At 37.3% G+C, this 12,526-nt stretch overlaps 1 protein-coding gene across 1 annotated transcript; it reads left to right on the forward strand.

Moving 5' to 3' along the window:
* Nucleotides 1–2,114: 2,114 nt before the first annotated feature.
* On the forward strand, nucleotides 2,115–3,038 carry LOC133286233 (uncharacterized). The gene has a single exon (XM_061483625.1). It carries the CDS (start codon nucleotides 2,115–2,117, stop codon nucleotides 3,036–3,038), a length of 924 nt encoding a protein of 307 aa, XP_061339609.1.
* The last annotated feature ends 9,488 nt before the right edge of the window (nucleotides 3,039–12,526 follow it).

The raw sequence follows: 12,526 nt of genomic DNA on the forward strand, positions 1-12,526 counted from the left end.
ACACGCGAATTTGACCGTGTTCGACACGGTCAAATGGCATTTTCGTAAAAAACATGATATTTTAATAAAAAATTAAATATTTTAGAAAAATTAAATATATTTATAAAATTAAATATTATTAAGGATTTGGGAAAGTAAAAAACGTACGGCTCGCGGTGTGCTTCTTCTCGCGTCTCTTCTGGCTTTGTGTTCTTTACCCATTTTCCATCTCTCTCTCGCCGACAACTTAACGGCTCGCGGTGCCATTTCTGCGTCGTCGATTTCCCTCTTCGCCGGCGCTGAACCAGGAAATCCCTCTTCGCCGGTGCTTCTTTCTCTTACACTAAATAGGTATTTTCATTTCTTTCAGTTCCTATTCCGTTTCATTTTGAGATGTGTAAATTAAATTGAACGGGTTTCTTTCAGTTCCTATTCTGTTTCATTTTATCTTTAGTTTGATTTTCGAAACTGATCTTTGTTTCACTCGCCATTGCTTCGCCCTAATTTAAGTGATTTTTTTTCCAAAGCAGACCTAAAATCAAAGTGGTGGTCTCTCTGATCTCTCTCCATCGTCGCATCTGCAGGTCTCCCTGTCGTCCGTCGTGTCTCTGTTGCTGAGTTCTAGGAGGCCTCTCACTGGTCCGTCGTGTCTCTGATCTCTGTTCACTGGTATGAGTTCTACTGTAAAGACGTTTTCTTTTGGGTCATATAAACCTTGCTTTTGTTCTCTGTTCTGTTTCTGTTATTATGGTTGTTCTAGGATGATTACTTTTCTCCTTTCTTGAAATTATTTACTTTCTCCTGATGAATTCTTTGATAAATAAGTGATTACTTAAATTATGATAAATTCGAAGCCGTGCAATATGAAGTGTTTTATCGAATTGTATCCTATGGCTTTGGTTCACATCCATTTTATGTCAAGAATATTTTTTAATATTTGACTTTTTCACTGTTTTATTTGCTTATGATAGTGTTTTTCTTATCGTTTATTTCTTTATTGTTGAGATATATTGTGTGGCCTAGCTTTTTACTGTAGTTTAAGCTATTGCTTTGTATTATTGAGATGGATTACGGGAAAAATTTGGTTTTAGGTATATTCTGTTGTGATTGGCTCGGATTACTTATGTATGTTGTGGCTTTCTTCATGTAAATTTTACTTTTTCATTTTGATTATTGGTAGTTTCTATTTTTTCTCAGATTTTTCATTATCTTCATTCAAAAATCAAAATGAATATTCATTTGTACTAATTTCCGAGATTTTTTATTCTGCTTCATTTCCACACCTTTTCAGGTTTGATCAGTCCACAAAAGAAAAAATTCTTGGCTTCATTTTGGGTTCTGCTTTGAAATTCTCTAAGTATGGAAAGGTTTGATGTCTTCACACTTACTATTTTCTATTTTGCTCTTTATATGATTCTAGTTTCGGAAATAGTGATATAGAATTATGAGTTCGGGAAATGAAATGAAATTATAATTTTTTACTCTGTTGTGTTATCTGACTTACTAAGCACTGTAAATGAAATTATGAGTTCGGGATTTTTTATATGCTCTTCCCCACTCTTTTTTCTTTCGTTTTATTTTTGTTCAGCCTTGAAATTGAGATTTATTAATGCTTTCAAAATACTACATGCTTTTGAACTGATGGAATTTGATTTTATATAATTATTTTGTTCATAGTGTTTAATTTTATTTTTTTAGAATGGATTCAAGTATTGCAAGTAGTGGAGATGATGAATTTCTAAGGAAGCCATTATGGAAATATGTTACCAAAGTAGGCACCACAACGGAAGCAGGAGGGAATTTATCTTGGAAATACAATTTTGTGAAAAGGATTTTAAAAGTTCGTATACTAGAATAAGGGCTCATTTGCTTAAACTAGCAGGTAAAGGAATTGCAAAATGTTTACGTGTGCAGACAAAAGACTTGCTAGAGATGGAGAAATTAGAACAAGAAACTAGTGAGAGATTGAAGAGTAATGCACCCAAAAATGTGCCTTTACCCCCTTCTAGTTTTTCCGTAGAATCAAACTCGAAAAGAAGAAGAAGTGGAAGTGAGGGTGGAAGTTCATCTAGAAATCCCATTGAGAGCGCATTCAATGTTGGGGCCGAGAAGAATTGAACCACTTGATTGCTAGGATGTTTTATTCAGCAGGATTGCCATTCACTTTAGCAAGGAACCCATACTTTCAAGCAGCCTTCACTTTTGCAGCGGATTATAATATTGGAGGTTATTTGCCACCAGGATATAATTCATTGCGAACCACTCTTTTGCAGAAAGAGAAGGAAAATATTGATAGGTTGTGTGCACCTATTCGAGCTGGGTGGAAAGACAAGGGTGTTAGTATTGTGAGTGATGGATGGAGTGATTCACAAAGGAGGCCACTTATTAATTTCATGGCAGTATCTGATGGTGAAGCTATGTTTTTGAAATCAGTTGATTGTTCAGGAGAGACTAAGGATAAGCATTTTATTAGGATGTTGTTAAAAGAAGTAATTCAAGAAGTTGGGCATGAAAAAGTGGTTCAAGTAATCATGGATAATGCTGCAAATTGTAAGGGAGCAGGGCATCTTATTGAGCAAGAATTTCCATCTATTACTTGGACACCATGTGTTGTTCACACACTGAATTTAGCTGTGAAAAATATTTGTGCTGCAAAAAATGTGGAGAATAATCAAATAGCATATGAGGAATGTAGTTGGATTTCTGATATTGTTGGAGATGTTTCTGCAATAAAGAACTTCATAATGAATCATTCTATGAGACTGTCAATGTTTAATGAGTTTGTGGGATTGAAGTTGCTTTCTATAGCTGAAACCCGCTTTGCTTCCATGATTGTGATGCTAAAGAGGTTCAAATTGATAAAATGTGGTCTCCAAAATATGGTAATCAGTGAAAAATGGAGTTTGTATAAAGATGATAATCTAGGACGGGCAAGAATGGTTAAAGATAAGATTTTGGATGATCTTTGGTGGGATTCAACTGATTATATACTTGCTTTCACTGCTCCTATTTATAATATGATCAGGATTTGTGACACTGATAAACTGTTGCGGATCTAGCAAGTGCACTAGTCGTACAAGTAATAAAATGATGAGTAAAGATCGTTCCCACGAGGATTTGTGTCAAGCACTGACTAACCATATGTACTTGAGTTGAATCAAACAAAAGTTCATAGATTGCATAGATTTCTTGTCACCAGAAACTACACTGAATTGAATTAAAACTTGATAAATAAATAAAATGTAAATTATAATGTAAACAAGTAGTCAGATGTCAATTTCCCTCAAACATGAATTTATAGATGAACCAATTTCCATTATGAATTATCTACTATGTGATGTTGATCAACCTTTTTCTTATCATCTCAAGATGTAATCCCTTATTACCCTGATAGACACACTAATCAGAAACCCCAATCCCTTGGTGATTCCTTTCTTAATACATGCATTAATTACTAAGGTCTTAAGATCACATCAGAATCCTAGCATCAATCCCTTGACTACTAGAACACTGATGATGAAGTTGTCAAAAATAGAGAAACAATGTAAACATGTCTGTTCTACACTATTCCTCAACATGAAGAATTAATCAAGACAACTTCATACAATCATATAATAGATAAACAAAACATCTAATTAACCATTCATAAATTCAAACTTGAGTTCCATTGAATCAGACTACAAAGGACTCTCCTCAGACATAATACAAATAATAACAAGAGAAGAAGAAGAAAGATCAAACTCCATTGTCATGATAGTTGAGTCTTCAATCTTCAAGTACAATTACATGGCAAATACTAACTATTACAAGAACTAATCCTAAGAATTTGGAAATTCAGAGAAAATGAGGAGTCAGATCAGATCTATGAAAGACCTGATCTGATCTCCTTTCTCCTAGCGTGATGAGAAAAGTCAGAATGAGATATGATGGATTGGATCTGATATATGGAATATGTCAGAATGTGAAGACCCCTTGTCCTTTTATAATTTACAAATTACAACTGAAAACTGACATGGGCGCTAAAACTCTCATTTCTGGACGTTTTAGCGCTCAACCTTGACGGATGCCCAACTGTTTTTAACTGTCTTGGGCGCTAAAACGCTCAGTTTTGGGCGTTTTAATGTTCAGCACCAGCATCTTTTGTGCAACAGGGCGCTAAAACGCTCAGTTTTGGGCGTTTTAGCGCCCAACACTTAGAATTTTCTCATTCTTCAGAATCTTCTTCCTTCTCTCTTTTACTTCTTGAGCTTCATTTCCCTACAAAAACAATGTAAATTTTCAACATAAGCTTCAAAACTTGTATTTGAGAGATTTCCAGGACATTAACCTCTTTTCCATCCATTTAATCACACAAATTGATATTAATTCATGCTTAAAAACCTGATGAACTAAGGGTTCATCACAAACCTTGTCTTCATTTGATTTATGATATGTGGGATGACATGATTGTAAAAGTGAAGAAAGCTATATACTTTCATGAATTGAAGAGGATGGATGAGACCTCAACTTTTTATGAGGTGGTGCATGGCATTCTTGTGGATCGTTGGACCAAACATTCAACTCCACTTCATTCTTTGGCACATGCTTTGAATCCCAAGTAAGCTTTTAATTATGAATGAATTGAATACTTCTCTTATTTGATATAATTTGTTTAATTGTTTTTCTTTTTTTTTCTTTCAGATACTATAGTGAACAATGGCTTAATGAAGATCCTAGTCGAGTTCCTCCACACCAGGATTTAGAGATTAATCAAGAAAGACAAAAATGCTTAAAGAGATACTTTCCTAACTTGGAGGACCGAAATAAAATAAATTTGGAGTATGTGGACTTTGCTAGTATGAGTGGAGGTTTTAGAGATTATGACGCCATGCAAAATCGATATTCTATGGAGCCTAAAGCTTGGTGGGTGCTTCATGGTGCTTGTTCACCTATGCTTCAAAAGATAACATTGCGACTTGTTGCACAGCCTTCTTCTTCATCCTGTGCTGAACGTAATTGGAGTGCTTATTCTTTTGTGCATTCTGTAAGAAGGAATAAGATGAATCCAAAACGTGCTGAAGACTTGGTTTATATATATAGCAACCTTAGGCTCTTATCAAGAAAGACTTCACAATATACACAAGGGGATAATAGAATGTGGGACATTGCTAGAGATACATTTGAAGATGTTGGAATTCTTGAAGTTGCTACTCTTTCACTTGATGAGCCAGAGATGGAGTCAAATGTTATTCTAGATGAAATGTTCCATGAAGGTAATCTATAATCTTCATGTTTTATGTTTTTTTGTATGGATATGCTATTATTTTTGCTTTAGATCAATGTAATATGGTATTGTGGAAATGATTTTTTTTTTGTTAAATTGATGGATATTATTAGTTTAGTTTTATTTTTTGTTAAATTATTGAATATTAAATGAAATATACACTATATAAATTAAAAATATTATTTAATATTAAAACGTGTCGGAACGTGTCGAAATTCATATTTTTTTAAGATTGACGTGTCGGAGTGTCGTGTCGCGTGTCGCGTGTCGAGTCGGTGCTACATAGTTATCACCTACCTCAGTCCAACAAGTAGGAGTACGACATCTCCGTCCATACAATGCCTCATATGGTGTCATGCCCAGACTGGAATGAAAACTGTTATTATAAGAAAATTCCACCAGTGATAAGTACCTGTCCCAAGCATTACCCTGCTCCAGTGTGCAAGCTCTTAGCATATCCTCAAGTGTCTATATGGTCTTCTCAGTCTGAACATCAGTCTACAGATGATACGCAGTGCTCAGCCTGAGCTGAGTGCCAAAAGCCTGCTGCAAGGCTCCCCAAAAGCGAGAAGTAAATTTCGGGTCCCGATCACTAACAATGCTAACCGGTATCCCGTGGAGCCTTACAATCTTCTTTACATATAACTTGGCTAATTTCTCCGTAGAGAAATCCACTCGCACTGGCAGAAAATGTGCAGACTTCGTAAGCCTGTCCACTATAACCCATATTGAATCGTAATCGGCCTGAGTCCGAGGCAAACCAACAACGAAATCCATAGAGATGCTCTTCCATTTCCACTCTGGTATATCCAATGGCTGCAGTAAACCAGCAGGTTTTTGATGTTCTATTTTTACATTTTGACAAATTAAGCACCTTGATACATACTCAACAACATCCTTCTTCATCCCAGGCCACCAGAATTTCCCTTTTAAATCTTGATACATTTTTGTGGCACCTGGGTGGACAACATACTGACCCTTATGGGCCTCAACCATTACCTCCCCTGCTAACTCCTTGGGCACAACAATCCTACCCTGATACATTAATAACCCCTGTTCATTCAAAGATATGCCACTCTGCCCTTTCAAGTACTTGATACTGTCGTTCCGTATCTGAGTTTCTCTAATTTTCTCGTGTAACTGATTTTCAATCCGTAAGCACTCAAATTCATCTATCCTACCTGCAAAGACATCCGTTAATTTCAAATCCCATAATTGCTCAATCACTTCATTATCCCACATTATCAGCTGGGACACGCTGACAGACTTCCTACTCAAGGCATTTGCTACCACATTAGCTTTACTCAGATGGTATTTCAGTTCAAAATCATAATCTTTTAAGAACTCCACCCATCTTCGTTGTCTCATATTCAGCTCTTTCTGATCAAACAAATATTTCAAACTTTCGTGATCACTGAACACAGTAAATTTCATTCCATACAAAAAATGCCTCCAGATTTTTAAGGCAAATACAATAGCAGCAAGCTCCAAGTCGTGCGTCGGTTAATTTTCCTCATGAGGCTTCAATTGCCTAGAAGCATAAGCAACCACTCTCCTCTCTTGCATCAACACACTCCCCAAACCTTTCTTGGAAGCATCACAGTATAATTCAAACTCACCTTCCGGATCGAGAAGAGTCAACACAGGAGCAATAACCAATTTCTCTTTAAGAGCTATAAAACATTTCTCACATTCCTGGGTCCACACAAAAGGAGTATACTTTCGTGTCAATCGGGTCAACGGCAGTACCATCGTGGAAAATGTAAGAACCTGCACCGTTAATTAAGGAAGTTAATTAATTAATTAAGAGAAATTAGGAAATAATTCCATAATTGACCCTAATAATTATTACGAGGCTTAAATAATTATGGTAAGTGTTTATTAAAGCTGAAAGTCTCTTTTCTGACGAAAAGTGCAGATACTGATTCTGCTACTCGGTATAAATGCGTACCGACGAAGTATCCCGGAAAATTATAATAAGTGTGGGAATATTATTACTAGAATAATATATAGGACTTGTAAAACAAGTTTCAAGTCAAAATAATGAGAACTGGTGCTAGAATTGGCTATGGAAAAGCGCGTACCGGAAAGGTGCTGAGAAAAATAAAATAAAAATATGATAAATTTTGTAAAAATGAGCAGGTTCAGATTCCAAAGTGTGGGATTAAATTACTTAGCGTAGCAATTAGCGCTAATACAGTGCGATTAAGTTTAAATCGGCTATAAATATGACTTTTGCACAAAACCCTAGGCATTCTTTTGTTGCTCTACGTGGATGGGAGGCTGACCAGCACTCTCACACTGTTTCATTGCCTTCTCTTCTTCTTGGTGTGAGCCTAGAGGTCATTTCTTCGACTTAATCTTCTCCTAAACACCTTTTGTGAGTGAGGGATACCTTTGGGAGTGTGTGGAAGGCTTTGTTTCTGGGTTGGTGTCTGTTTTGTTGGAGTTTTGGGTGCTGGACTTTCTGGTTGAGTGTTGTGAGCTCTTGTGTTGGCACTTTGAGCTCCAAGAGAGTCATCTTGTGTACAAAGAACCAACCTTTGATCACCATTTTCATGCACTTTGTGAAGTCATACTTGAGGTGCTGTTGGTGAGCTCCAAGAGCACCTTCTTGCTCTGTTTTGAGCTTGGGTAAGTGTCACCCACCTTGACCTTGTGTTTTCTTGGTTAAAAATGGAACCTTGATGTATGTAACAAGCTAAAGATCATAACTTAAGGTTGGGTAAGGTTAAACACACCTAGAAATGCATATTTAAGCTTCTGTAATCGGTAAAAGTTGAACCTTTGGATTGATATCTCGCGAAATGCAGATTCTGAGTTCTGCCGCGAAATATCTGGATATTGGGTTAGAAATATCCGGATATGGGGTTATGAATATCCAGATATTGATATCCGGATATTGCAAGTCAGATATCTGGATATTGATATCCGGATATGCCCCCGACAAATATCCAGATGTTCTGGGATTTTGAAGAACAGTAGCTGCATTGTTCATACAGAATGATGTTTGGGGTTTGTGGACCCTAGATTAGTTAAGTTGAGCTTCTGTATTGACTAGTTAAGTAAGAATCTAAGTGATTAAGGGCTTGTGACTTTGTGAGAAGCCTAAAGACGTAATACGTAAAGAAAAAGGCGCTGTCTTTGTGATCTCTGCTTGTTAAGTATGATTATTGATATATTGTTGGTCTGAAACAGATTGTGATTCTGCTGTGTTTGGGCTTTGAGATTGTGTACTCTTGGTTTGGATCGTTAGCTTGCAAGGTAAGCTTTCATGTCCTCGGTTTAGCCATTGTTGGTTCCACCATACCCCATGGGGGAATGGTTTATATGCATGATGTGTTTTCATGCTTTGATGATTGGAATGCTTTTGAACTGTTATGTGTAAGGGCCTTATAATATCCATGTGTTGTTCCACTTTGACGGTAAGCCTGAGTATGTAGCGTCATGCAAAATGGTGAGACTGAGGTGGATGTAAGTAGCGTCTTGCACTATTTGTAGGAGATAGACGTATATCCTGCATTTCTCTGGCCAGTAGATTATATTGATACACATGACATGGTTATCTGTGCACTATACTGACTTTGGAACTTATATATTGTGTAAACCGCTTTAGAACTTATATTGCACATGTAAGTGAGCTTGGGGTGGAAGATCCTTAAGGACCCCTTGTCTTACTGAGATTTCTTTTTAGAGATCTCACCCCACGTTTGGGGCACATATTTCAGGTTCAGGTAATGCGGGGGTTGAGACCTCTAGCGACAGGAGGCCTGAGCTGAGTTAGATGTCTGCTGTTATTATTATTATAACACCTTGTAGTTCTAAATATATATTTTTATGTGATAATGTGGGTTAAAATGGTAGAATTAGCGAAAATCCTGAAATTAGGGTCAAAATACATAGAAAGGGCAAAATGGTAATTTACCAAACACGTATCCCTAGGCATAAAAAACTGAGTAGAAGGTCTCAAATGATAAAAATATTGCGAGAAATGGATTCAGGACGAAAAATCGAGTGGATAGGCAAGTTTCAGAAAATTTGGTGAATAATGTTTTTACCGGTGTAAAAATACTGCGGTATAATTGTACCGATAAGCGTAAAAATATTGTCAGTATTTTTAGGAAACAAAAATATGAACCGAACGAGAAAAATACGTAGGTTATTAATTTGTGGTTTAAATTAGATGATTGATTAAAGTTAAATCGCATGCGGGACCCACCTATGGTTTAAGTGGCTTAAGTGACTTCAAAACTCATTTTTCTCCATCACTTTCTCTCTCTTCCCTCTCCTTCTCTCCCGTGCATTTTCTCCATTGAAGGGGCTCCAAGTTTTGGATTTTGGAACTCCCTTTTCTAGCCACCAAATCACAAAACTCCAAACATCAAAGTTGTTCCTCTACCTCTTGTGATCATCTTCCATCCTAAGAAATCTTCCAAAGAGAGAGTGTGTGAGAAGATCCTCCTTCGTGAAGGGGTGGCGGTTTTGAGGAAAATGGGGGCCATTGGTGGTGCTTTGGCTTGAATGGACACTTGATTATCAACCCTTGGAGCCTTAGGAAGCTATTGGTTGTAAGTATTCCTATTTTCATGGAGTTTTTGTAGAAATCACAAAATGGGTTTTTGTGTTGATGATGTGTTGATGAATGGGGTAGTTAGGAACCTTTAATGATGTTACTCCTTTGTAAATTATTGCTTGTAAAGATGTATAATGATGATTGAACCAATAAAATTTATGGTGATATATAATTTTGTAACTTAGTGAAATTTGGTGGAAATTGATGAAATGGTTGGTGGTGATCATGAATGTGAAGGTTGAGAGAGATTGATTGTATGTTGGTATGAATTAATTATAGGATTAAATGATGTGTATAAGTGTTAAATTGAATTGAAAGTCTTGGTGTATGCTTAATTAGAGGATTCGAACCATAGAAGGATTTTAGGGAAAAATGATGTGAGAATGTGGTAAATTAATGGTTGAGGTGTTAGTGAATAAATTGTAAGTTTGATGGGTAATGTGAGTGAGATAGGTGAAATTAATGATGTGGGCCATTTGGCCAAAGTGGCTAAAATTGGTTATAAGTTTTGTGAAATTGATGAATTGCTTGCATTTAATTGATGGTCAATGTTTTTGATCAATATAGGTTGCCTCTCACGGACGCGATAGTGGAGGATTGAACTTGGAGCGTACGTTTTGGAGCATTGTGCTTGGAGTAGAGGTAAACCTTTGGAACTTGGGTTTAGTCCCTTGTGTGCTCCACCACACCTAGTGGAAGATTGTGGTTGGATTATGTGTTTTTGGCATTGTGTGATTATGTACATTATTGCTTGTTTTTGTGTGAAATGTTTGTGGTCTCTGGCCAGTAGATGTGTGTTGGTTTGGACTTCCGCTGGAGATATCCTTTGGGGATTCCGGTCAGGTTGTTGCCGTGGGGCCGACTCTGGGAGCGGTACCAGGATGATCCAAACGTGGGACTTCCGCTGGATAGGGCTCATGAGGAGTTCTAGTTGGGTTTTGCCATAGGGTCGTCTTATCCATGGGAGAGGCACCAGGAAGATTCCGGGAGTTATATGATGGGGTCCTTGAATGGAATCCTAATGTGGATGTTCTCGGATTTGTCCCCAGTTGTTTGTGATATTGTATGTCATGCATTCTTACATAATGTTTAATTGTACACATTGAGTGAGCCATGGGGTGGAGTGATCCTCTAGTACCCTTGGTTTACTGAGATATATTTGTATATCTCACCCCGCGTTTGGGGGCATCATTTCAGGTTCAGGTGAGCACATTGGAGCTTCGGGCAAGAAGCCCACCTAGTGGGAGACAGAGTTGATGCATGAGATTCATATGTCATTTTGAGAGATTCCTCTATTTTGTTGACATTCATTGTGTAGAGGACTTAGTATATGAACATGGTAATGCATGTAGTTGTATTTACCATGCTTTTGTTGTTCATATGTAATCCTAAGTCCATTGATTATTAGACGTAAATTCGTTCTCATCTAAGCCCATTTTGATGGCAAAATAACATACGTTCCCTCATCTGATGAGCAACTTCAGCATGAAAATCACTTGTTTTACACATTTGTGACAAAAACACGGTGGGGGAACGAATGGTAACGTATTCCTTTAAAATATATTAAAAGGGGAACAGACTGAGACACATTTAATGAACCTGCTCCATTCATTTAATGCTTCTGTACACTTTGCAGGTAACGTAGAGTTAAAGATTTCTAAAAAGCAAGGCGGTGCACCAATTGAGCAGCTGGAAACGTGAAGAGCAGAGAATCAAGAGTTCTCATTGGCTGAAAACAGAAGCAAAACATGGGAAGGTCTGCAAACAACGGCTAATCATCACCAAACCTTGTTCCATTCAGCAATTCACGCAAGCTTCACACTCTGCTGCCACAGTTCCGTCCCCTCATTCAAGCAACTAGCTCCAAAGGAATTACAGTCTTGCCACTCCTCTTCCAGCTATAAATAGGACCACCCTCACACAAAAACATCATCGAATCCTGGAGAGTTTGCAGTCCGAAAGGAAGAGATCACTTAGTAGTAGTTAGTAACTTAGTTTAATTTTAAGTTGTAACTGTAGTTAAGTGACAACCCCTCTTCTCTTCTCTGTAAACAACCATCAAGACTCCTCACGAGCAAATACCCATCTTTCTCCATTTTCTGTTTCTTTTTGTAAACTGTCTTTTAAATTAATATAAATGTTTTTCTCTTAGTTCCAATCGTTATCTCTTGACTGAATCTCGGGTCTATGTGATCTCAGTTGAGAATAATTATGTTCAAACTATCAGCCATGAGCTGAACTATCTGTGGAACGGGTAAACTATGAAACTCTTAAAGAACTGTTTTCAAAACTCTTGACCAAAGCTTTTTGTATTTCTTTGGCTAAGTAAGTTATATTCATTGTGCGCCAATGAAAATTGGGTACATACTGAAAAAGGAACTTCCATAAGGAAGGGATTTCAGATAGCTTAGCCATTGGGGGAAGGTAGATGTCATGGCAAAAATGATACTGGTCACCTTAGGAATAAGGGGCCAACTCGTCCATTTTAAGGTTTTGAACTAAATACCTGTTGAAGTCAAGGGAGCCATAGGAATATGGAAACTTGTGAGCCATCTAGACCATGAGCTGAGGAATCAGAGTTGGCAGGCAAAGAAACTGGGACAAAGCCAAAAGGTGCTAAGTCTTGAGCAAAGAAAACAGCCCCTTTAAGAGTGAAGCAGTAAATCCGTTCCTTCTGTTAAACTGTTTTAACCACCACCTTGTTGTCTCTT

Source organism: Gastrolobium bilobum, unplaced genomic scaffold (assembly GCF_033153095.1).
Source record: "Gastrolobium bilobum isolate Gb01-03AN ecotype WA unplaced genomic scaffold, APGP_CSIRO_Gbil_v1 utg150300, whole genome shotgun sequence".
Classification (NCBI taxonomy): domain Eukaryota; kingdom Viridiplantae; phylum Streptophyta; class Magnoliopsida; order Fabales; family Fabaceae; genus Gastrolobium; species Gastrolobium bilobum.

Bases quoted from the DNA above. Each gene is read 5' to 3' on its own strand.
- LOC133286233 (XM_061483625.1), top strand. From the start codon at position 2,115: ATGTTTTATTCAGCAGGATTGCCATTCACTTTAGCAAGGAACCCATAC.